The sequence below is a fragment of the Engraulis encrasicolus genome, chromosome 6, assembly GCF_034702125.1.
Source record: "Engraulis encrasicolus isolate BLACKSEA-1 chromosome 6, IST_EnEncr_1.0, whole genome shotgun sequence".
NCBI lineage: Eukaryota > Metazoa > Chordata > Actinopteri > Clupeiformes > Engraulidae > Engraulis > Engraulis encrasicolus.
Genome location: NC_085862.1, coordinates 13,926,269 through 13,953,604, shown reverse-complemented (window position 1 = coordinate 13,953,604; position 27,336 = coordinate 13,926,269). Strand labels below are relative to the sequence as shown.

The 27,336-nt window shown below is 42.6% G+C and overlaps 1 protein-coding gene across 1 annotated transcript; it reads left to right on the top strand.

The window, feature by feature from the left end:
- The first annotated feature begins 777 nt into the window (after positions 1–777).
- On the top strand, positions 778–27,336 carry LOC134450193 (tyrosine-protein kinase ZAP-70). The gene is made up of 15 exons (XM_063200047.1): positions 778–955; positions 9,328–9,644; positions 10,982–11,120; positions 15,898–16,058; positions 16,950–17,088; positions 18,391–18,472; positions 19,013–19,035; positions 19,147–19,186; positions 20,444–20,657; positions 20,811–21,017; positions 21,597–21,639; positions 22,908–23,057; positions 24,641–24,781; positions 25,643–25,755; positions 26,511–27,336. Exons 2-15 carry the CDS (start codon positions 9,382–9,384, stop codon positions 26,650–26,652), a joined length of 1,857 nt encoding a protein of 618 aa, XP_063056117.1. The 5' UTR covers positions 778–955; positions 9,328–9,381; the 3' UTR covers positions 26,653–27,336.

Here is a 27,336-nt window from a genome sequence, read left to right as displayed (position 1 = left end):
TGTTAGCAGCGTCATAGAAGGAGGAAGAGACTAAAAAGTAAAGTTAAGAGGAGGCCTGTGTCAGTTTAAGGCAGGGCTTTGCCGGAGGAAGTCGACAGCTCTTCTCTTTCTCAGAAGCCTCGTAGCAGAGGCGGACTTTACATTAGGCAAACCAAGGCAATTACCTAGGGCCCCGACCAAATCTGCCCTCCATAGGGCCCCCCCAACTGTCACACCAGTTAACCCCTTAGCGCAGCACCTATGTTATAACCTTACTGTCACCAAAATTGTAATGTCTATGTCTTAATCTGTTGCTTAAGGCTCTTGGCACTGTCAGAGCAATGTTGTTACGATGTAGTTGAGTATTTTCAGCAAATAGTGAATAGGCCCGCCGGCGACCCCATCTGCAGTAAGAGGCTACGCGTACAAAAGAGTAGGCCTGATGTTAGTTGGTCACTTAGGTGAAGTAATAGAAGACAAAACACTCAAATAGCACTTTAACTCCTTCCATGCCGATTGGTGACCCTTATTTTGTCTGCGTGTTCAAAGAATGACTTTTGAGGGCCCCATGATTATATTTCGGTAGATAGCTAGATCCGCCTCTGCATTGTAGTGCACCAGAACCTACTTCAACAGCCTTCACTTATCACCTGCATGAACACACACACACACACACACACACGCCTGCACACATACACACATTACCATACACACACACACACACACACACTCACACTCACACTCCCTCACGAAGCAGTGTGGCGCTCTACCACAGCAGGTGGCTGCGTGAGGCAGACACGTAACAGCTCGTCAACCAGACAACAAAGAGAGTCGACTCATTTTCTCATCTTCTCTTTCACTCCTTTTCGATCCCTCTCTTTTCTATCATTTGTGTTTCCCCTGTCGTCCTGTTCTACGGTGGCCTGAGGTGGTCAAGTCTTGTGTTCTGTGGCGCGACTCAAGGCCCAACTCTGAGGTGAGTCTTGTCTTCTTGTCTTGTCTAAGGCCTCTGGCTTCTCTCTTCCTCCATGTCTTGCTCGTACTCAGGAGTGTTCTAGAATTTTGCTGTTTGTGACGTTCTAGAATTTGCTGTTTGTGAATGTGTGCTAATATATTTTTTTTATCAAATTGCTTCTCAGTTCAGTTTTTGTGTGTGCTATTTGCTTACAGACCCAAACCATTAGACATAGCATATTGAGGTATTTAGATAAATAGTTCCACAATACATCACAAGGTACATGGCAATGTTAAGATAGAATATTGAAATGTTTGAATTGAGAAAATATTGAATATGTTCTTGGTTAACTATTTCTGGAAAGCCAAAATGACAAAGTCTTTAGGCCTATTTATATCTCAGACGTATTTTCTTATTTCTTTAATTACAGTAGGTATACATCACCCATACCCATTACCTGAAAATGGTATAATTTTGTATTTTCCCAAATGAGATATGCACTTCATTACAAAAAAAACATTGAAATGGTTATAGCCTCATAATGACTTTACTACCTTAATACTACACTACTACAGCAGTCCACAGAATCTTTAGCAGTACACTACAACTTGGTCATTCCTATTCGGGTAACAGTACATTTACAACAGGTGCCGGGTCTTTAGAGTTTAAAGATACACCCCTACATGAGTCCATCTCTCCACAACAGAATGAAATGTGCACGTCTCAATCCCAAAGTATTTAAATAGTAGCTACAGTATGTAGATTACTTTTTAGGCCAAATGCTTTTGATAGGCCTAGTACAGTTGATCCTCAGAAGAGAAACGCAAATAAAGTGAATCAGAATAGACAACATTTGTAATAATTACCTCCGCCAAGGAGGTAATGTTTTCGGTAGCGTTGGTTTGTTTATATCAATATAATTTGAAAATGCGTATTATATTGAAAATTTACTAACTAATTATTTAGTATATAAGACCACTGTATAATTATTCACCTTTTTATCACATTTTGTGTTGGGCATACATAATGAGCTTCAGTACCTATATGACTCAATATTGTGTGTTACTATAAACAGTATTTTGCAGATTGTTTTCAAATTTAACTTGAAGTCGTTGAAGTAACTCTGCCGTATCACACTTTTTAAAAACAGAGTTAGCATCATGTGGACTACATCACAAATAATGTAAATTAAAAGAAATATACCACTAATGTCAAAGCATACGCATGCCTTTTCATATTAAATTTAAAAAATCCTCTGATGTCTAAGAAATAGACTGTAGGTTACTTTGAAAGGATATACACATTTGATAGAGCCTAAGATCAAACTTGCAGTGAAAATGGGCAGCTGCGCCTCGACTGGCACTGGATTGCTACACCGGCGACCCATGTTTGATTGCGGCTCGGGTCATTTTCCGATCTTCCCACATCTCGCTCTTCCCACTCGTTTCTTGTCTATCCTCCACCGTCCTGTCTCAAAAAGGTTAAAAAGAAAACTTCGCTGAAAAAATCGCTGAACAAACAAATGTCAAGTATTAGATGTGGTGTGTGCGACAGTGGAAACATGTTTCAGCGGATACTTGTCTGAATAATAGCTCATCCTCATCTGCATCATTATTAGCCCACAGTTTGAATTTCCACCGACGTGAAGACACTTTCGATGCGGAAGCAGTAGGCCTCAACAAATAAGAGTCTCCTCGACTTATGACGGGGTGAAAGGCACTATCGCTATGGGGTTTTTGTTTTACTGTTGTGCTTTATTCATGATAGGAAAGTGACAGAGGGACAGGAAACGAGTGGAGAGAGAGAGAGACGGGGAAGGAGCGGCTAATCACCCAGGCCGGAATCGAACCTGGGTTGCTGGCGTAGTAACCTAGTAGGCCTACCCAGTGCTTGAAGTGGAAAAAAAGAAGTGCAGGAACCCCAACTGTCCGATTATATCATCCAAAAAGAATTGAAGGAACCCTCGCCACTTGTAAAATGCAGAGCACAAGATTAGTCCAGAAACTCTCATGATGAAAATTAAGAGGTGGGGGAACTGAGTCCCCCCCCCCACTTCAAGCACTACTACCGGTAGTACCCTACCGTTAGAGCCATAGGCCGCTTCCATGGGTTATTACAGCATTTATAGAGGAGGAAATGAAGCAGGTAGGCTATATTCGCTATAGAGTGAATGAGCAACAATTCCGCTTTAAAGCTATGGGCCGACAAAATACTACTAGGGTAGAATACTAGGTATTGTAGTAGCCTCTTACTGCAGATGGGCCTGTCGACGGGCCTATTCACTCTTGGCTGAAAACACTCAACCAGGCCTACATCATAACAACATTGCTAGGACAATGCGGAGAGTACGTTCCTACAGCAGTGGCAAATTTCTTTCAAATGTTCATTCTTTTGACATTTGACTTGAGGCCCCAGGTGAACCTACAGCCACCTCTGGCCACAGCACCAAAGGCCTCAGTGGTCGTACAGTACGCTAAAGACCGAGCTCGCTTGTCTTTAGTGGTCGTGCACTACAAACCGAGCTTGCTTGTCTTTGACACAATTTCTCTTAAGTGCCTGCTCCTGGCCTTCTTGGTGTGGCCTGTGGTTGCCTACAGTAAGGCCTGTGTGTGTGTGTGTGCGAGTATATGTGTGTGTGTTTGTGTGTGTGTGTGTGCGTGTGTGTGTGTGTGTGTGTGTGTGTGTGTGTGTGTGTGTGTGTGTGTGTGTGTGTGTGTGTGTGTGTGTGTGCGTGTGTGTGTGTGTGTGTGTGTGTGTGTGTGCGTGCGTGTTTGTGCGTGTTTGTGCGTGTGTGTGCGTGCGTGTTTGTGTGTGTGTGTGTGTGTGTGTGTGCTAGTGTGTGTGTGTGTGTGTGTGTGCGTGTGTGTGTGTGTGTGCTAGTGTGTGTGTGTGTCTGTGTGTGTGTGTGTGTGTGCGTGTGTGTGTGTTTGTGTGTGTGTGTGTGTGTGTGTGTGTGTGTGTGTGTGTGTGTGTGTGTGTGTGTGTGTGTGTGTCCACCCACTGAAGGTGTGGGCAGCGGTACTCACAGGAGTGTTCAGGAAGTGGTTTAAATCAAAGCAGTTTTGCCAGGCCACTAGGGTCACACACACAGTGTCTCTCTCTCTCACACACACACACACACACACACACACACACACACACACACACACACACACACACACACACACACACACACACACACACACACACACACACACACACACACACACACACACACACACACACACACACACACACACGTGCGCGCGCCTGATGCACATACACTCTCTCTCTCTCTCTCTCTCTCTCTCTCTCTCTCTCTCTCTCTCTCTCTCTCTCTCTCTCTCTCTCACTCTCCCTGGCCTGCCATGAATGTGGGTGGTTAACTCCCCTCTGTCTTTCTCTGTCAGGCACATAGATAGCATCAGTGGAGTAACTCTTGTCTCGAAGTCTTCCAGGTAAACAAAACAGGAAGTGTCTGGCGACTAAAATCTAAAGCATTCACTGGTGTTGTTGTTGATGATGGTGCTATTGCTGTCTTTGGAAAATGTTGAACTTAGGCTACACAGCGTGGGGGAAAAATTGTTTTTTGCATATGTGGTCAGGTGTACAGTACAGGCAAGGAAAAAGAGGCTAATTATGATCCTCCCACATGCTGGAAATAACTACAAAGATGCCTTGTAACTTACCTCAGAAGGGAGTTAGACACTTTCAAGGCCTTCTGTGAAAAGGTAACTCATTTTAGTCTCTTTATTTGTTTAAAAAACGCTCCTACTGGCTGTGCGTTCTCCTATCCGTCCTGTCTGTTTTCATGAAATATGTTAGTTTTGTCCGTATGTTTTTTTCATATATTATAAAATACAATCATGAACAAGGGGAGAATGTGACACACTGAAGATTGAGAAAGAGACATGAGGAGATGCTATGAATTGCATCGGTAGTCATTTCGCATAGGTAGTCATTTTGGCAAAAAAAAACATACCTAACGTGTGTACGTACGTATGTTAACCTTTAACATTCATGCCAATCTCCTTGTTGGATGTTCGAGATTGTGGTCGGTTTGAAGCGCGGGAAACAGTCTGTGGTAAAGTGCCTTTGTTTTCTTACAACTGTAGTCTTCTGCAGAATGAAAGACTTAGCTAGGCTAAACCCACAAAGGCCCGGTCTGTTCTGTCCTGTTCTGTAGTTAGGCATGCTTTGCAGCCAGGGACACAATAGACATACTGAGCCAGCTCATGTACATATGTTGACTGATGGTAAAACATCCAAAAATGTTAGACCATTTTATTATGTAATAATAGGCCAATACTGTCTTTCTACGGCTGTTATCGAATAAAACTAGAAGTGAAAGCTTCCCAAGACATGACATGACACCATAACATCAAATAATTTCATATTTTCAACTTGTGAAAAGATAGGCAGGCCTATATTATTTATTTGACCACATGTTGAATTCAATAGTTGTTAATCCTGTCCATTGAGAAATTGACTCGTTTACTCTCTCTCTCTCTCTCTCTCTCTCTCTCTCTCTCTCTCTCTCTCTCTCTAATGCTGTATATAGTCATGGTATATAGACTAGTACTACACGACATTACAGAGAGTCTATACAGAAGACTGCATTATGACTCGGTCATTGACGTTCTCTTAGCAGTTACTTTACAACAAGGGCCTTGAGTTTAAAGATACCAACATGCTGTCTCTGGCTTTATTTGTGTGTTTGACTTCTAAAGCCAGTTTCTAAAGTCACTCTCATCCACTGGTGTTTTGTTGAATGCATGAGCTTTAGAGTCACTCGTTATACTCTGTCTGAGTTGGACTGCAGACGTGGCGTACAGTGCCGTCAATTACAGGCGCGTCTTTTACAGGCCTGTTATTGTTCTCGAGACTTTTATCAGCATCACAACTATTCATTACTGAAAGCTTGAAATACGGACTGTCTTTTACAGTTTGTCACCGATCTGCATCCTCTTCCTTCTTTGTGAAGTCTTCTGGTGTTTATTGCTCCTACACTCACAGGCTTTAAAAAAAGTATTTTTATGGGCTTTTTCTGACTTTATTATGATGGGATAGTGAAGTTTAGACAGGAAATTAGCGGGGAGAGAGAGACAGGGAGGGTTCGGCAAATAACCTCGGGCCGGAATCAAACCCGGGTCGCTGGTGTAGCAGTCACATGCCCAGCCGATTCAGCCATGGCTGGGACAACTCACAGGCTCTTCGGTGTCAGCTGTATCTGGAAGGTCCTAAGTGTTAAGGGCCGTAGGCCCACACACACAGCGCTGCTAGTTACTCGCTCAGCAAATGAACTCAATAGAATGTCAATGTATTCCAGCGAGAGTAGCAGGCGAGTAGGCGAGTACTGTACAAGCGATGCGATGTGGGCGGATCCCGAGTTGAAAATATTTTATCTTCGAGCGAGGCGAGTAAGAGCGAGTAACCAATTGGAAGGCAGAGTTCGGTACTTCTCGCCTGTTCATTGGCAGTTAAAGCCGCGGGAACTTTCAGCGAACGTTCCATGAAAGAGAGGCGAGTAGGCGATCAAGCGAGAAGCTAGTAAATAGCAGCGATGTGTGTGTACGGCCCTTTACACTGCAAAAAAATGTAGTCCTAAAGACCAAGTACACAATTTTGAACATGTATCCCCTTTACTTAAGTGTCTGCAATAAAGTAGAGCAGTACTCACCAATGTTTTTAATTTTAGGGTGATTTTAAGAACAGGTGTGGACATGGCTAAAGACGGCCATTCTAAAGCTGGTTGAGATCAAATCCAAATTAGCCAAATAATGGAAACATAAGCAAACATAAAAAAAGATTTAATGTTCAAAATAGTGCACTTGTCCTTTAACCTTTAGCTTAACCCCAACCATGGGTCCATAGGTTCTAACAATACTTCACAAAGCTATATTCCAAGCCCTAACCCTATTAATAGGCCCTTGTTTGGGTGGTGTGAAAAATCGCAAAATGCTGCCTTAAAGGCGTCGCAAAAAAACAAACAAACAAAGACCTACATTTTCAGTACTTCTGGCACAGCTATGACAAAGACATGCTAATAAGCCCAGCAGGGAAAAAAACAGAAGTCTTGATGTCCCTAACGCTGTTAGGCTACGTATAGACGTGTAGATGTACAATGACAACTTGAATATGTTTTCAAAACTGTGTGGGTGATCAAGCGAGTTCACTTTCGCTGCAGCTGAGTTCCTATATCTTCGCCTGTTTTCAGTCTTTCTGAAGTTGCTGTCTTTGATAGTTCATAATGAGTAACACACTCTTGTCAAGATGTTGTTGTTTCAAAACAGATCGCATTGAACCTATGGAAGACTTGGTGGGTAGTGCAGGCTTACACCGAAGCATCATTTCAAATGTGACCATTTAACTATCTCAACTCAACAACAGTAAACAGCAACTGGGTGTTCTTTCCATAATAAATATTTTTTAAAAAGGAGACAGCACATAACTCCTATTGCTTGTTATTTATTGCCCATCATGGACAAGCAACTAGTACTGCTGTAATCTCTCCTTTATAACCTCCGCCAAGGAGGTTATGTTTTCAGTCGCGGTGGTTTGTCTGTTTTTCTGTTTGTTTGTTCGTCTGTCAGCAGAATAACTCAAAAGGTTACGCATGGATTTGGACGAAACTTTGTGGGGTTGTTGGAAATGACAAAAGGAACAAGTAATTACATTTTGATGGTGATCTGGATCACGATCCGGAACCTGGACTTTCTAAAATATTCTTCACCATTGCGGGATAGGGTGAATTTTGACATTCGAGTTTCTAACTCCACAAAAAGAAGGCGGAAAGACTTGAAAAAAAATAGGGTGTAACATAGTCAAATGTTCTATCAAACAGCTTCCTTGGCGGAGGTCTGCACTTTCTGAGTGCATTTCTAGTTTTGAATAATTTCACAGATGGAGCGCAAAAAAACAAAAACTAAGAATACTGGAGGCCTGTGAGCACCTGCAGGAAAAGAGAGGGAGATGAGGTTTTCAGGAGTGGAGGAGAGTGAGAGGAGGTTTTGGAGGTAGAGGAGAGGGAGAGTAGGTTTTGGGGTGGAGGAGAGGCAGAGAAGGCTTTCAGGAGTGGAGGAGAGGGAGAGGAGGTTTTGGGGGTAGAGGAGAGGGAGAGAAGGTTTTCAGGAGTGGAGGAGAGGGAGAGTAGGTTTTGGGGTGGAGGAGAGGAGAGGGAGAGGAGATTTTGGGGGGTGCAGGAGAGGAGAGGAAGTTTTGGGGGTACATGAGAGGGAGAGGAGGTTTTCAGGGGTGAAGGAGAGAGAGGAGCAGGAGAGGAGGATTTCAGGGGTGGAGGAGAGGGAGTGGAGGAGAGGAGAGGAGGCTTTGGAGTGGAGGAGAGGAGAGGGATAGGAGGTTTTCAGGGGTACAGGAGAGAGGTAGAGGAGGTTTTGGGGTGAAGGAGAGGGAGAGGAGGTTTTCAGGGGTGGGGGCGGAGCAATGACACTGTCTAGACTTCCTGTTCCTGACGTGTCGATTTCCTGTTGTGGCAAAGCTGCTTTTCCAGCATGTCAGCAGAGCAACACTCCCACACACTCCACACACACATACACACAGCACACAGTGCACACACATACACACAGCACACACACAGCACACACACAGCACATACACATACCTACAGTACACACACATATACACACATACGTACATTACACACACAGTACACACACATACAGTATACTGTAGTACACACATAGTATACACACACACACACACACACACACACACACACACACACACACACACACACACACACACACACACACACACACACACACACACACACACACACACACACACACACACACACATACACTGACAGACAGTATACTGTACACACATGCTGTATATACACATACACACACACTCATACACATAGTCAGGGCCGCTGACAGCTTTGAAAGGCCCCGGGACAAAATCCATCTCAATCCATACAATGTAATGAGTTCCCAATTCTGGGCCCCCACCCCCATTGGTGGGCCCACATAGTACCGTACATACAAAGGGAGATGGGGATAGGGTTAACGTCTTACTGTACGTAAATGTCTCGCTTTACCACCTTTGAATATTGCACTTCATTCACTTCACTTGACTTCCTGGAAATCATTTTGTCTTTGTAATTTGCCCGATATAAGAAAACGGCACACTGCCTTGCACACTGGCAACATCAGCATGACATTGATCTTACAGTAACATGCGGTGTGGAGAAAGCCTGTGTTATCTGCAGAGAGAAGGATTAAAAGATAGACCGAAATAGGGTATTATGCTTTTTACAGGCCTAATGGTTCGCCAATGACAAAGGCCTCCACCTATACCCATGTGTGTATACTTTTTACAGGCCTAATGGTTCGCCAATGACAAAGGCCTCCACCTATACCCATGTGTGTATACATACATGTCTCCTGCAGGTCCACTGGTCTGTGTGTTTGTGTGTGTGTGTTTGTGTGTGTGTGTGTGCCGGCATGAGTGACCCGGCGGCGGAGCTGCCCTTCTACTATGGCAGCGTGAGCCGCAGTGATGCGGAGGAGCAGCTGAAGCTGGGCGGCATGGCGGACGGCCTCTTCCTGCTCCGCAAGTGCCTCCGCAGCCTGGGCGGCTACGTGCTGTCGGTGGTCTGGAACCTGCAGTTCCACCACTACCCCGTGGAGAAGCAGATGAACGGCACGTACTGCCTGGCGGGAGGCAAACCGCACTGCGGCCCCGCCGAGCTCTGCGAGTACTACAGGTAGGTCTGTCTGTGTCTGTCCCGTAGATAGAAATGAAGAGTTTGAATATTTTTTTTTAGAGAAAGAGCACCAACTTGCTCTTTGCTTTTGTTGAGTTGAGGGTGTTATCAAGCTTATTTGAAGAGTTTCTTTGCAAAAATGGTGTATTTGGGAACATTTTGGGAAATTTACATTTTTTTGTACAGTATTGGGCATTCCATTGCATTGCATGATTGCAAAATGCATTTTATATAGGTTTTAAATATTTGAATGGCGAAAATTCACATACAGATAGATATAAATGTCCTGAACAGTCGTTTCCAGTAATAAAATGCAAAAGTCAAAAATGGTGGATACACCATTTTGCAACAAAACTCTTCAAATAAGCTTGATAACACCCTCATCTCAACTAAAGTAAAGAGCAACTTGGTGATCATTCCGTAAGAAATATTCAAAATAAAAGAGACAGGATAGCACTCCTATTTGTAGAGCTGTGCAAATACTACAGGACTGTGTGTGCCCTATCTTGCCTATACTGCCGTGCAAAACAAGAACGCAGTAACTCAAAATGGTCGAATAAAAAATTATATCGGAAATGGGCTTTAAACTACCTCATTTGTCTTGTGTCAAAAAATGGTGGTCCAACACTGTCCCGTTTTGGAGAAAAATCATTTTGAAGGTGCAAAAATGACCCAAAAAAGTTACTGCGGTGTTGGATTAAAGGTTACGTCGTGCAAAACAAAAACGCAGTAAGTCGGTGAGTTACTGCTGCACTTTCCAATGGGAATGGTTTGGGAGTAGACAGTAATACTAGCCAAGAACGCAGTAACTCCTGCAGTAACTCCATTTTGTGGCAGTAATACCAGCCAAGAACGCAGTAACTCTGTTTTTTGTGGCAAAAGACACATAAATGTTGTTTTTCTGGGTTTTTTGTGTTAAATTTCTATCCTAAAAGAACTTGACCAGGAAGTGTCACCACCACTTTACCGACAACACAGTTTTCGCAGCACATAGGAAACTTTGAAGCCTTTTTTCTCCGTTTGCAGTTTTCAGAGTTAATGCGTTCTTGTTTTGTAGGGCAGTATACTGCCCTACAAAGGCAAAGTGCAGTAACTATGCCAACATTGAAACCGAGAAAAATACCCCTAAGGCCTTGGTATTAGGTTGGATATTGTAGTTACTACAAAGTACAAATTTGACAAAGCAATATCTCTACAACGGGACACATTTAATGTGCAATTAGTCCTGAGATGTTACATGTATCTTGTCCTTCCTTAAACAAGTCTTATTCAGGGATGCAAAATGAATTTCAGTGACAACAATAAAGTGTTATGGTACTGTGTGTCATACTGTACAGTAAGGACGCGGACGGGCTGGTGTGTCTGCTCAAGAAGCCCTGCCTGCGCTCCTCCGACACCCCCGTGCGAGCCGGCGTCTTCGACAACCTGCGAGACAACATGATGAGGGAGTACGTCAGGCAGACCTGGCACCTGGAGGTGAGAGCAGGACAATATGAACACACAATATGGTGCATTGGAGTAACCAGGCCGCGCCCTCCTAGTGACGCAACACCTTCAGTGTTGCAGTCAGGTCAAGACAAGAGCAATGAAAGTACCTTCTGAGTTCCCGAAAATATGGGAACTCCTTTCACTTTGTCGTGAAGCAAACAACCATGAGCAAACCAAGGGAGGCGAGTCAACCATGCCGTTTGTTATGAAATGTTAATTGTTATGCTCTTGGTCAGACCAAGTCTTGAAGAGATTTGAACGTCGATGATAATCAGGCTAGCATTGGAGTGCAGTGGTCTTCCTGTCGCATGTACAAGAACTGCTTCAGCTGAATTCAGTCCTCTACTCCTGAGTTTCAGATGAAAAGAAATGAAGCCTATCTGTGCCTTACAACTTATTAAAACCACTGGTTTCATAATGACAGCAGATTCTACAGTATACAGTGTTGTCTTGATGTGTCTTGATGGCTTCAGACAGCCCCAGCTAAAGACATCTGTGGGCAGCCGTGGCCTGGTGGTTAGGGAGTTAGGGAGTTCAATCTGGGTGTTGGAGGTTCGAATCCCCCCTGACCTCTCCCTACACCTCCATCCATGGCTGAAGTGCCCTTGAGCACACTGTAAAAAATGCCTGTTGAAATTACNGCAAAAAACTGTGAAATTGCAACAGTCAGTGACCGTAAAATGTAAAACAATTTATCTCTGTACTAAATATGGCAAGCCACTATTTAGTCAAAAAGCGGTACATAACTTTATTTTTGACAGGTGTCATATGTAGAAAATACTGGACTGTTCTCTGTAAACAAAGATATTGGAAAATACCGTTAAGTGAGATGAAGTAGTCAAGAAACGGTACATAACTTTATTTTTCACTGGTGTCAATATGTAGAAAATACTGAACTGTTCACTGAAAAGAAAATATTGGAAAATACCGTTAAGTGAAGATGAAGTAGTCAAGAAACGGTACATGACTTTATTTTTCACTGGTGTACACATATGTACACAGCAAATTTGCCAGAGTTCGATTGATCAGAGTTAGACTGGTGTTCAGCCAAAATCTAAACATCAAGAGTTGCAGCAACACTACAGAGTGTTATTTGACTCCTCTGGATCCGAGTTGTTGAGCTAAGAGAGCTAGAGAGTTAATGTTTAACTCCCTTGAGAATTATGAAAAACATGCCTCCCCAATTTTAAAATGTTTTGGCAACATGAGCAGCCATTTTTGTTGAGTCCCCTATAAGTGAACCAAACTCAATCCTCTGTTAGTGAACCAAATTGTGAACCAACAGACAAAGACCTCTGTTCTGCTTTTCTTCACATTGTGTATACTACAAAAAGTAGGTGCTCTTTCTGGTCGTGTTAGGCTTTTTGTCCTCTTTAATCCAATAGATCTCTTGTGATTGCACTTGTTCCAGGTGTAACTTGTCAAACCACTGATAGGCTGGTTGTAACAGGCAGAGTTTGATGTCAACACGCTATTTGATTAGTAGCCATCAATGAGTATTAACTTAGAGTACAACCCTCTGCATGTGTTGTAGTTCATCCTGCGAAAAATTATCCACCGCAATCATTTTTTCCCTTATTGGACTATGAGGCTTTGCCATCAGAGTTTTCGATTGAGAGGCAAATTGACACGGTAAACCTCTTCAAAATTCAGAATATCTTTTTTTGCATTCCTCCTACCCAACAGAAAGCAATGGAGGTTATAATGAATTGAATATTAATTACTCCACAGAAAACTATTGCCTGTCTGCTTGGCTCCAGATGCCTCCACGTTGTAGATTTGACAACAATGAAGCTGGCAACTGAATAAACTGTGCAACAGTTAAGGACTGCAAATGGCAACAGTTTGCACATTTTGCAGTAATTCACTGTAACTTATTATTTCTCCGGTAACAGCCTACAGTTTAGCCTCATTTAATGTGTAAAATATACCTGGACTCCAATGAGTTGAATCAGTCCAATCAGTTGTCTGTGATTGCAACTCTATAATTGGACTCACCTGAGTAGAATCAGTCTAATCAGTTGTCTGTGATTGCAACTCTATAATTGGACTCACCTGAGTATAATCAGTCCAATCAGTTGTCTGATTGTAACTCTATAATTGAACTCACCTGAGTATAATCAGTCCAATCAGTTGTCTGATTGTAACTCTATAATTGAACTCACCTGAATATAATCTGTCCAATCTGTTTTGGCAACCACTGCTGCCATAATTTTACCGTAAAATGTAAAAAAAATAATACCGTTATTTATTTAACGGTAGGCTTTGGCAACCACTGCTGCCATAATCTTACCGTAAAATGTAAAAAGGAAATATACCGTTATTTGTTTAAAGGTAGACTTTGGCAACCACTGTTGCCAGCAATTTTCCGTAAAAACAACAGTTCTTTTTTTACTGTGCATCTATCCCCACATTGCTCCAGGGACTGTAACCAATACCCTATACATATAATAATAAAATGTATTATATGGTTGTGACGTCATCTGTCGAATGCTCCATTCATTTCAACGGGGCTCCCCAACGTTCGGACGTCTGTTATTTTTCGATAACGGACGGGTTGGTCTATAACAGACCGCTGTCAATGGCAACAAGACTTTTCACTGCTAAAGCGACTTTTCAACAAGACTCTAATCAGCTGCTGTGATAGACAGCACCCGTTGTCCTGGCTACCGCTGTCAATGGCAACAAGACGTTCACTGCTAAAGCCACTGGCTTGTATACAAGTCATTGGGTGCATCCCAATATGCGACCTTGCCTCCTCCACTTGTGCTTGTCTCCTCGTCCCGCCTCCTGGTCCCTCCTCCGTGGAGAAAACGATAAAGTTTCCCAGCTGTCAGCCTCGCCACAACAACTTTTGAGGGACTGTTTTTCATTCACCATCCCAATTGCAAATGAGAAAAAGACTTAACAATTGAGCTTTTGCAAGATATTGAAATATAATGCTGTTGTCAGTGATGTCATCATGACGAGAAGCAAGTGGAGGAGGGAAGTGGAGGAGGCAAGGTCACATATTGGGATGCACCCAGTGGCTAAAGCGAATGTTTCATATCACTCCGCAGGGGGTCCGGTCTTTTGTCACTCTAATCAGCTGCTGTGATAGACAACACCTGTTGTCCTGGCTAGCCTAAGCCTACCTAGCTGTTGCCTAGCGGTGTTCCAAAACGGCACTGTTTTGTTTTGCGCAGCAACAATCTTAACATTAAATAGGTCTAAAGAAATGTCCCCGCATGTGTGAATCATGTAAGTATATCCATATAATAAGCGGGTTAACTTTCGGCGAGTCGGTCGCTTTGTGGAATAGCAGCACTTCAGAGAGAACAAGACCCCTCCGCTCCGCGTCGGGGTCTAAAGATTCTCTCTGTCGTGCTGCTATTCCACGGTAGCGACCTTCTCGCCGAACGTTAACCCTTACGTAATGTAATGTAATGTGGACCCTCAGAGTATGCAGGACCCCAAAGGCACTGGCACGGTTCTAATCAGCTTGAAAACAGCTTCTGAGGAATAGATATTGTCGTGTTCCCATCCCCAACCGTATCATAGTCCTTAGGTGAGAGTTACTTGCCACAGCTAATCTGTACGATGGAGGGCTTGGGTTTGAGGTACAGTTTCAGAGAAATAGATATTGTGCGTGCTCACAGCCAAACTGTATCATAGTCCTCTATGAGCGTCTGTGAAGCTTTGGGCCCTCGTAGCCTCTTACTGCAGCAGGGGTCGCCGGCGACACTATTCACTTGCTGAAAATGCTTCACTACATCATAACAACATTGCTATGACATTACAGAGAGCCATAGCGTCTATGAAGCTTTGGGCCCTCTTAATTGTCCTTAGTTGTCCTCATCATCCCCCATTTTGGCACTATTCTTACACCATACTTTTCTGGAACTATTCCCGCATCCTTGGCTAATGCACTGTGCACTAATATGCACTAATGCCTCTGGAACTGATTGCACTGGTGTGTTCCCATGAGTGTGACCTTGACTAAGGCTGACAGATAAGGAAAGAAAGAAGAAAGAAGCAAAAAAAAAGAAGAAAAAGAAGCAAACATGTTTTTGCTGTGCAAGAGAAAGTTTCTGGTGCCTGTGAGAAGCGCTTGCATTTTTTTTTTTCGTTCCAATGTCCCTGTAACAGCTCTCTTGATATCCACTGTGAGATTCAGATTTTTTCGTTGTTGCACTTGAAAAAGGACGAAGGTCTGAAACGTGTGGATTACACCTTAACCTTTCAGACACTGCTGTGTACCATGTGCAAATAAATCACTGGGAGCATTAATAGTGTTGCGGACTTCTATCATTTATTTCAGTTACTCTATTTTGTCCAGCACCTGTACCACTGATGTGCGCGCATTCTCTACCTTCTTGATCCAGATTCCTCCCCAGCTCTAACCTTGACTGCATTGTGTGTGACTGAATGACATTGACTATCTGGACCAGAGTTGTATAAAGTAGAAGTTGAAGTACTCTTACTTACATAATTACAGCATTAGTGGTATGATATTACACGGTTTCAACTTTGTAATATGTTCTTCTTGTTCTGTATATTTCCTGTGCAGTACGATTATGTCCTCGATTGTAAGTTGCTTTGGTTAAAATTCGTCGGCCAAATGCAATGTAATGTAATGTAATGTAATGCAATATTGTGTTGTAATTACATCTGTAAGAGTAGTTCTATTTCTACTTAATGCAATTCTGATCTAGACTACCGTGATTTTTTTTGTCCTTGACTGCTGGGTTGTGACCTTGACCTGTGTGGTGACCTTTGACCCCAGGGGGAGGCTATGGAGCAGGCCATCATCAACCAGGCCCCTCAGCTGGAGAAGCTGATCGCCACCTCGGCTCATGAGAAGATGACCTGGTTCCACGCCAAAATCTCTCGACAGGAGGGCGAGAGGCGCCTGTACTCTGGAGTGCAGCCCGACGGCAAGTTCCTGTGAGTAAAACCTGAAAGCCTCGTATTCACTCACTACCCACTACCCACTAGTGCATGCCTGTTAAATAAAAATCCAACTGTATGATTGTACCTTAATAACTTGGTCTCTGAATAACTGCACTTTACTACTGTACTCTATATAAAATATGAGGGGCCTTGTTCTATGTGTCATCCTGTCTTTATGTCCTGGGGTGGGGGGTGGGCTGTTTGTTTAGCGTGTCTTTTTGTTTTTTTGTAACTGTATCAGATGCATTGTCAATGGCACAGAACAATTTTCTGCAGTGGCACAGAGCACGTTTTTAGGAACAGTGTCCTTCATGTAATGTCCAGGGAAAGTATTTTTTCCCTGCGGTAGACCATTAAAATTTGGGACAATCCGGTAAAACGCAAAAATGTGGTGGCAACATTACTTAGAGGTGTGGTGTGTTCTTGAGAGACTGGTTCTTCCGATGTTCATACATCATACTCTACCAAGTATTGAGTTTTTCTTTTGTTTTCAGACAAGCTAAAGTTTTTATCCTTTACCTGAAGGTGGGGTCTGTTGCCGCCTTCAATATTTGCCTAAAGTGCAGGGGGAAATCCTGATATGATTTCACAGTATAGTCCCTGGATGTAGGACTTCATAAAATTTGAAGTGAAATTAAATGAAAAAAGTTCCCCACCCCTGACGTAGAGTGGTGTGCTTTCTTCTGAAGTTCATGTTCTGTTCAACAAAGACGCTTTTGCACACCTCTTTAGTTGGGCAGGTGTGTAGGATATTATCCCAGTGGGGTTGTCATTCAAGTTGAGTTCAAGGATGACCGAAACGTTGTATTAAAGTTTGTTGGTGGAATGGACAGTGTGCAGGATTTCTTTACACTTGAAGTTCATGTTCTACCTCTCTGACCGCAGGGTGAGGCAAAAGGACGACTCCGGCACCTTTGCCCTCTCCGTCATGTATGGCAAGACCGTCTACCATTACCAGATACAGCTGGATAAATCTGGGAAATATTTCATGCCAGAGGGAACAAAGTTTGACACTGTGTGGCAAGTATGTTACAGAAAAAAGAACTTTACCCTTTACCCATAAATTTACCCATTGAATAATTGGTAACGCTTTCTGTTACGGTAAAGTTACGTTATGTAATACTTTCTAGATAACAACAGGGTAACAGAGAGAAGTTACATGGTAACTAACGGATAAAGGGGGAGGTAATTACAAAGTAAATACCATGTAATTATCAAGAAAAATAAATGACTATTTTCTAACAGCAGGGTAGCAGAGAGAACTTAGATGGTATCTAACAGGTACTTTCTCTCTGTTACCCTGTTGTTACCTAGAAAATAATCAGTAATGACTGTACCGTTAAGGAAAGCGTTACCAAATAATCAATAAACAAATGAATATTGCCTACATTTTGGGACATAAAGTAGTGAATGTGTGGCATGCTATTTTGTTAGAAGGTTTGAAAGACATGTTGTTCTTAGTTAAAAAGCTTTTAATTAAACTGAGATAGTTCATTTTTACACATTAAAACTGCCGACATGTTTCTGTGCTTCATGTGATGGCCTTCTTCAGAAACTCCCCCCAAATTCCATTTTGCATTTTCCAATCTTTTCCATTTTTTGTTGTTACTGGGTTGTGATCAATTCCAATGTCCATGTAGCATGCACGTTACTACCACGCCGCGGTCATGTGTGTCCTGTCGGAATTGAGAAGTCATTTCCCGGCTCGCTAATCAAGTTTCCGTAGTGCGCTCCAAGTGTGCTGGGCCAGCGCCCGCCCCGCAGTCAGACATTTTTATGATTTTATTACATCTGTCAGACTAGAGGAATGTAAACAGCCCAGGGCCTGAAACAGAAAAAAATACACCCAGGAATACAAATGAGACATGATTTCTTGATTTAATGTATTTATTATAATTATTATGGAAGCATTCCCAACCAACATATCAGCAGCAACTTAGCTATAGAACGGTATGGCAGAAGAGAAGAGCGCATTAATGAAGACTTGCAACTCTCACCCTCTCTTACAACACACTCGCTCTCACTCGCTTTCTCTCTTTTACACACACACACACACACACACACACACACACACACACACACACACACACACACACACACACACACACACACACACACACACACACACACACACAGACACACACACACACACACTCCCTCTCTCTCTTTCTCTCTCTCTGTCTTTAATACACACACACTGTCCCCCTCTCTCTCTCTCTCTCTCTCTCTCTCTCTCTCTCTCTCTCTCTCTCTCTCTCTCTCTCTCTCTCTCTCTCTCATCCCCCCCCTCTCTCTCTCCTCTCTGCCCATTCGTCCTCCCCTGCAGCTGGTTGAGTATCTGAAGATGAAGCCTGATGGGCTGGTGACAGTGCTGAGGGAACCCTGTGTCAACCGCAACAATGCAACAGGTACTGGCACAGTTTACTTTAGTTGTGCCCACAATTCCAAATTGAGATTCCATAGACACAAATTTACCAGTTGCAACGATACTCATGAACTAGATAAGTGTCACCACAGTGATCAATAGTCCATCGGGTAAAGGTCTCAAGGATATAAACAGCACCTTCTTCTCCATATGTGAGAATGATCAATTACTACCAATTATTGATGATATTGAACAATATTTAAGCAAGTTTTTTGCATTCATTTTTGGGAAGCCAAGCATCCTTAGCCCCCTAGTGGCCAGCCTATGCATGTGGCCCAAACTTCCAAATAATAGCAACAACACACACACACACACACACACACACACACACACACACACACACACACACACACACACACACACACACACACACACACACACACACACACACACACACACACACACACACAGAGTACCATAGAGAACACTTGTAACAATTACACTGAATATATGATATCAGCGGTTCTTTACTGTAGGCTACATGTATTTACTAACCAACTCTCTCATGTTTGTATTGTTTTAGCCACTCCTGTTACGCCAGCTGCGGTATGTGGTATTCATTTGATTTTTTAAAGTGCAATAACAAGTTTATAAATGTCTTGTTTCACATTTGTCATTTCATTTCCTAAATTACTGTACTGTTTTCTTCTTCCTCAGAGGAGAGCACCAGGCGGTAGATATGTACCGCCCCCTCAAGGTGAGTTTATGTAACGACAACTGTGCTCAAACAGGAGATTTACTATAACAGTACTCGACTCAAGAGGAGATAGATCAGTGGTGTAGTCTACGTTTTTGTAGTGGGTATACTGTATATTTAAGCATATTTTGAAGTGGGTATACTGTATATATTTGTGCTATTCTAAATAATTGATCAATCAATTTTAGGTGGGTACATTGAAATCCCTGAAATTTTGACGTGGGTATACTGCGTATATCTGCGCTCTACGTAGACTACACCACTGAGATAGATAGCTTGTTGCCCTTTGTTGGGTACAGTCCAATATGCAGACTCTCGTCCTCCCTTGCTCCCTTCCCTGCTTGAACCCTCGTGATGATGTCACCGACAACAGAATTGTATTTCAATATCTTGCAAACAGCTTAATTCTAATGTCATTTCCTCATTTGGAAGCGGGATGGTTAATGAAGAATAGTCCCCCAGAAGTTGTTGTGGCTTGGCTGACAGCATGTTTTCTCCATGGAGGCGCAAGGCCACCAGCATAGACCGAGGACGGGAGTCCGCATATTGGAATCCACCCGTTATGCACTGCTACAGTAACTGAAGCTTCCTTTTGGGTTGGAATAAGCTCCTAACCTTCTGGAAACAACTTTAAAGCAACACTTGTTTTTCAAGTGGGCTCATTCATCAACTTGCAGGAGGTTGAAAGGCCTTCTGACTCTGCTTTGCTGCCCCCTGCTGGCAGTAACGAGTGAAGTTTGGATCTTTGTATACAATGTGAACGATTCTAACATGAATGGAGACTGAAGAGAGAAAAACGACTACTACTACTCTATTCTACTCTACTCTAATACTACTCTACTACTACTCTACTACTACTCTACTCTTCTCTACTACTATTCTTCTCTACTCTCCTACTACTACTGTACTCTACTACACTACTACTATTACTCTATCCTACCCTACTCTACTCTACTACTACTACTCTACTCTACTGTACTGTACTGTACTCTACTCTATTCTACTCTTCTCTACTACTACTCTACTCTACTCTACTCTACTCTACTCTACTCTACTCTACTCTACTCTAGTGCTACTCTACTGCTACTCTACTCTTTTCTACTATCCTACTACTACTGTACTCTACTATACTACTACTATTACTCTATTCTACTCTACTCTATTCTACTCTACACTACTCTACTATACTACTACTCTACTCTACAACTAATCTACTCTACTACTACCCTACTACTACTCTACTCTACTCTTCTACAGCGGTCATGGAGAGTCGTAAGAACTCGGATTCCCAGGTGGAGAACCGTCGTCCGATGCCGATGGACACGAGTGAGTTCACGAGTCCGTACGACGACCCCGAGGAGCTGAAGGAGAAGAAGCTCTTCCTGAAGCGGGAACAGCTGATGATGGACGAGGTGGAGCTCGGATCAGGGAACTTTGGCTGTGTCAAGAAGGGTGTCTACAAGATGAGGAAGTAATAACAACAACAACAACAACAACAACAACAACAACAACAATAATAATACTACTACTACTAATAATAATAATTTTGTTTGTCTATCTGTCTGTCTTGTCTGCCTGTCTGTCTGTCTACTTCCCTGCCTGTCTGTCTGTCTTTTGCCACCAGGAAACACCTGGACGTGGCCATCAAGGTGCTGAAGAGTGAGAATGAGAAGGGTGTGAAGGAGGAGATGATGCGTGAGGCGGAGATCATGCACCAGCTGGATAACCCCTACATCGTACGCATGATCGGCCTGTGCCAGGCGGAGTCGCTCATGCTGGTCATGGAAATGGCCTCCGGGGGGCCCCTCAACAAGTTCCTCTCCAGCAAGAAGTAAGTATGCGTACTGTAGGCATCAGGGCTTGACACTGACTTTTTCACTTGCCTGCCATGTGGCTAGTGGTTTTCCTCAGTCAGATGAGTGCATAGCTTTCTACATGGAAATAAATCAAACAAATAGAAACTGAGCTTTTTCTTGAACTTAAATAAAAACAATTGATACACAAGAAGTGAAATGCAGAATATATGCTATTCTGATATGTCATACCATTGAATAACCTACCAAATTGGCTAGTGGCAGTGTAATTGTTACTAGCCACAGCCAAGTTTTACCAGCATTTGGCCGGTTGGCAGGTGCCAGTGTCAAACCCTGGTAGGCATGCTGATGAACACAAGCACACACACACACACACACAGTCACACACACAGCACAGCTCAGACATCCCAATTAGCCCAGCTACCTCGGCACAGAGGCGCGTCTTGTCACCAGACTAGACAGCCGCTTGGGGCCCCAAGCTACAGTCACCTCTGCTTCCCGAAGGGCCTCTAAACAGGTTCCTCTCCAGCAAGAAGAATGTACACAGGGACCAGATGTAATATCATGACTTAGTAATAAGCCTCTTCTCCTTGCAGGGACCAGATCTCGACGGAGAACGTGGTGGAGTTGATGCACCAGGTAAAGGAATGCTCCCGTTCCTGTTACTATTAGTTTTAAAATCCAGACTTAAGACAGAGTCTGTTCTCAGATGCTTTCCCTTAGCAATTCCAAATGATTAACTTTTGATTTTAACGTTTGAACTTTATTTGATTCTAATTTCTTGATGTTTGCTCTCTTTATTTCATATTTTCTTTATTCCGGCTTTTATTCTTTCACATTTTTCTCATCGTGATGCCTTTGTTTTTTTCCTGTTTCATTTGCTTGGTTTTTTATTCATGGGTTCCCCGTGTTTGCAAACACAATATTGTGAGGAGGGGCAAGACACTGGCAGCCAACCACGAGAGCTAATTTTTTGACTGGCAGCGGTATCCAACAAACAGTGATTGAGTAGTGCGCAGTTAGTTTCGCGGAGTCAGGGGGAAAAAAAATGTATAACCCATGTATACCTTTCTTTTTTGTGAAGCACATTGAACAGCATCGTTGTATCAAATGCATTATAAATCAAGTAGGTAGCAGGCTTCACTCAGGTTTCTTGATAACTTTTAAGGGTGCTGTCCCAAATGAACACTTAGAATCTTTATTTTTATTCTTATTTATTTATTTATTTATTTATTTATTTATTTATTTATTTTTATTTTTATTTTTATTCTTTATTTTTTAGGCACACACCGAAACGCGTCTGTGCACAAAAAAATAAAGAAAAAAGAAAAATTGATGCAAGGTGCGCCCCCCTTTTTCTTTGATCAAATGCATTATACAAATAAAATTGTCGACCCTGCCATGGCTCAACGGTAGGGCACTGCACTGTCACACCGGTCGTTTACAGATCCTCCTCCATCTCTCTCTCTCTCCCACTCGCTTCCTGTCATCTCTTATACTGTCCTATCAAATGTAAAGGTATAAAAAATGAAATATAAAATGTTTAAAAATAAGTAAAATAAAATCTCCTTGCGTTGCCAGGTGTCGCTGGGCATGCTCTACCTGGAGCAGAAGAACTTTGGCATAATGTTCATGACCCATAAATGACTGCGTTACATCACTCTTATGACACTGCTATGTCACAGCAGGTATCAGTGGCGGAACAATTGCACACAGGGCCCCAGGGCAAGACGCTTATAGGGCCTCCTATACAGCTTGCTCAGCTGCCAATAGGGCCCCACCACCAATATGGGAGGGCCCTGGGCCCAGGGGCAAGTGCCCTGTTCGCCCTCCCTATAGTTCCGTCCCTGGCAGGTATGATGCCGGCGTCAAGCTAAGTGTAACCTAAAATCTCCTTGCGTTGCCAGGTGTCACTGGGCATGCTCTACCTGGAGCAGAAAAACTTCGTCCACAGAGACCTGGCGGCCCGCAACGTGCTGCTGGTCAACCAGCACTACGCCAAGATCAGCGACTTCGGCCTGTCCAAGGCCTTAGGAGCAGACGACAACTACTACAAGGTCAGAGGTCGCCTGAACCTGAATCTCCCTTTTTTGGACAGAGATCTTTATTGAGTTTTTCCTCCTTAAAACCCTTTCATGCAGAGCCTATGTCATAACTTTTTTGTCCCTAAATTGGTAATGACCATATCTTAATCTTTTACTTAAGACTCTGAGTCAATTCGAAAAAAAACTCCCGCACACTAACCATTTTGCTGTTTACAGAGATTCAATTATTCCAGACAGCCTAAAGTGACAGATTAAGACATGGTCATTACTGGCCCTGCCTTGGCCAACCGGTAGGGCACTCGTCTACCATGCGGCCGACCGGGGTTCAATTCCCGGCCCGGGTCATATGCCGACCCCTCCCCGTCTCTCTCCCCATTTGCTTCCTGTCCACCTCTCACACTATCCTATCATCAATAAAGTCGTCAAAGACCAAAAAATATCTTTAAAAAAAGACTAGGTCATTACAACTTTCATGACAATTGGATTATAACAGAGGCTCTGCACAAAGGGGTTAACAAAAAAAGCACACGAAACAAATTAAAACTACCGGTATGTTTAACTATATACATACATGCATGAGTCATATGTGCACTTTGTTTCTCACACTCACACATGTACTTACATTGACTGGCAGTAACTGAAACATATTAAAGACTAAAGTCATCCCTGACAGTAACTGCAGTGTAATTACATGACAACACCACAAATTACTAGTGATCGAGTAGAGTAAAATATACTGTAGCTGAAGATGTATATTTACAAGTAGAAGCAGCTCAAGGTTTTGATCTTGGGAAAGCCACGTCTTTGTGATGAGCAGTGTTAAAAGCAACACTAAGTACTTTTTTAAAAGCTTCAAATATTGTTTCTGAAGTTGTTTCAGCGCTTCGTCAACTAGTATTGTGAGGGAAAGCACTTCTGAGTTCTCTGTGACACTCATAGAACAGTCTCATCTATGTTGTTCTCCTTGAGACAATACCACTTTTAACCAACTCCAACTCAAGGGTTTCAAAATCAGCGCATTTGTGTCCAAAACAAAAAAAATAACATCATTAGGGTAATTCGCCTTTACTTGGATATGTATTCCTGCTTACAAGGAATAGTTTCCACAGTTAATCGCCAATTGGACTCTATGACTATGAGGAATTTGAAAATGATGTTTCCTCTGCTCGCTGGTCCAAAACGTTACATACTGTCATTACTTTCCTACATTGCTTGTAAGACACATTAGGTCTGGAGATTGTCATTGAGTGTTTGACAGACTCTTTCCTTGTGTTCTTTTGTCAGATAGGCTATACGTACATTCAGATTGTTTACATGAACTGAGGTTCACAGTTTCCAAAAACTTAGGGTCTACTGTCAAATCTCATTCAATGCTTTATTCTTGTGATCATCATGAACACTTCTTTCTTAACATTTCTTTCAATTCCTTTAAAGGATATGTTTTGTGAAAATCTGAACATATAGTACTATGTACATATCTTACAGCTCAATAGGAAATGTATAGTTAGGCTACTGTATAATGAAAGTGGAAAGTCTGTTTTTGTAGCCATCACATCAAACCTTATCCGCCATGTCATCACTGTGTTGCCTTCCAGGCCCGGTCGTCTGGGAAATGGCCTCTGAAGTGGTACGCGCCAGAGTGCGTCAACTTCTACAAGTTCTCCAGCAAGAGCGACGTGTGGAGCTTTGGCGTGACCATGTGGGAGGCCTTCTCCTACGGAGGGAAGCCTTATAAGGTAGGCTACTGCTGCTACGCTGTCCCCAATATCCCTCGCCACTTCTGCCCTTGTGTCACACTTCGACCCCTACACAGTAAAAAATGCAGTGTCAATCCAACTCTTAGAGAGTACTATAGAGCACCAATTACACTCTAAGATGTTAAATTGACTTTCTAGATGTTGAATTAACACTACATTTTTACTGTGTTAAACTAAATTCGGTCAACTTACTCCAGTGGCAGAACAATTGCCCACAAGGCCCCAGGGCAAAACATTGATAAGGCCCACCATATGGCCTACCATGGGCATAATAGGGCCCTCAAGACCAATACAGAAGGGCCCTGGGCCGAGGGGCAAATGCCCCACTTGCACCCCCTATAGCTCGGCCCCTGACTTACTCTAATCTCTCCCTTTTGCTGGTGCCAAAATGGACAAATCGCTACATCACAGACCACCTCAGTTGTTAAGGGTGTATAGCAAGAGATTGTGATGTCCACAATGGCCAAGGCCTAGCTCTAGTCTAGATTGTATTATATAATGTTTTTCTTATGTCAATTTCATTTTATATATCGGTTTATTAGATATATCAGTTTCCCATTTTTATTTTGGTTTTTACAAACTATTTGGCCAGTAGACTAATAGAATTTAAACATTTTACATATTTAAACACAACATGTGAACTAGGTTGTCATCCTTACTGTCAATTGCTCAGAAAACTGCCACACTTTGATTCCATCAGTAGCCTTACTTGTTGTATTCTGTTTCGTGCTTGTAAAATGCATTATACTGTATTTTGATCATAATTGTGTATGCATGTAAAATGTATTGTATATGTTCAATTATCATCGGTTTGAAAGCTCAATTGTTTTTTGTGTGCAGAAAATGAAGGGCCCAGACGTGATGAGTTTTATTGCGGGCGGATCTCGAATGGAGAGCCCCGCGGGATGCCCTGAGACCATGTACAAACTCATGCTGGACTGTTGGACATTCAGGTAGGAACACATTTATTGTAATATTAATAATGATAATAACAATAATAATAATAATAATAATAATAATAATAATACATATATTTTATAAAGCAAACATTTATTAATAATAATAGCACAAGTTTTATATAGCGCTTTTCATGACACTCCCGTAGCCAGCATTGTGGTTGGGGGGGATCTTTATACAGTGAAGTGGACTTCATTTGGCTCCCTACACCAATGTCCCTAACAAGCACACTTCAAATCTTTTAATTTAGACATATTTTATTTCCATCATACATTTGTTGTGAATCTGTTGTTGGTGTCCTTTATTGTTTTTCCCCACTCTTAACATAAATGGACATGAATTGCTTCAATAGAGCTATCTCCCCACATAGTTTATGTGGCCCACTGTTGGCCCACTTCTTTTTTGTGAGTGTCTGACAGTTGGCCCAATTCTGGCTTGGTCCTCGGCCCACAACTGGCCCAGTTGCCGCTTGCCTACAGTTATTTTCAGTGTCGGCTCAGTGTTGGTTCAGTTACTACTATCTGACAGTTATTATCCGTGTTGGGCCGGTTCTGGCCCAGAGACTGTAAAATGACTCAATTTTCTAATGTGATGTGATGTGATGTGATGTAATGTAACGTGACGTGACGTGATGTGGTGTGGTGTGACGTGGTGTGGTGTGACGTAATGTGACGTGATATGATGTACAGTAATGTAATGTAATGTGATGTTATGTACCGGTAATGTAATGTGATGTCTGTGTGTTCTATAGTCACGAGGAGCGTCCGTGCTTCGCCAAGGTGGAGGAGCGGATGCGTGCCTTCTACTACTCCATCTCCAAGAAGACGCAGAGCCCTCAGGCCGCCACGGGAGCCACAGACGCTGAGATGGCGAAACCCGTCCTCGACGACTAGTGCTGACATGGCTAGAGCCGTCCTCGACTAATAATAATAATAATAATAATAATAATAATAACTGTATTTGTATAGCACCGTATCATAAAAGGCATGCAGCTCAGAGTGCTTAACAAGTGGGAAAACATCAATATTAAAGATGGAGTTAGAAAGAGAAGTAGACAAGAGAGACAGAAACAAGAAAGAATAGCCAGCAGACAAAAGAAGAAGGCATAAATAGAGATTGTAGAGGCATAATGCTGACATGGATAGACCAGGGATGTCAAATTCAAACTGATTAAGGCTGAAATCAAAATCTGGGACGAAGTTGCGGGCCAAATTCCCTTTAGTCCATTTAAAATTATAATTAGTGTGAGCTATTTCACTGGCCTGGGTCCACTCCATATTCCTGTGACATCAAATTTCATATTCAAGTCTTGTTAGACACTATACATTAATGGCGTATGGGGCCAGCTGTATAATACACATTTGAAGTAATCTTGCTGACCAAATAGAATGACTCCGCAGGCCTGAGTTTGACATCCCTACGCTAGACCCTCCACTAACACTGATATGGCTAATTAATGCTGAGATTACTAAACAAGTTCAAGTTCAAGAGTTTATTTGTCATGTCAACATAGTTGGTAGGATTTTTTGTGGCATATCCCCAACAACAAACATCAGATCGAACACAAACAATGGTCA

What these genes read in the sequence shown, in the direction of transcription:
- LOC134450193 (XM_063200047.1), top strand. Translation starts at nt 9,382, where the DNA reads ATGAGTGACCCGGCGGCGGAGCTGCCCTTCTACTATGGCAGCGTGAGC. An exon ending in CAGACGACAACTACTACAAG is followed by an intron (nt 23,058 to 24,640) that starts GTCAGAGGTCGC and finishes GTTGCCTTCCAG; the next exon opens with GCCCGGTCGTCTGGGAAATG. An exon ending in CTGGACTGTTGGACATTCAG is followed by an intron (nt 25,756 to 26,510) that starts GTAGGAACACAT and finishes TGTGTTCTATAG; the next exon opens with TCACGAGGAGCGTCCGTGCT.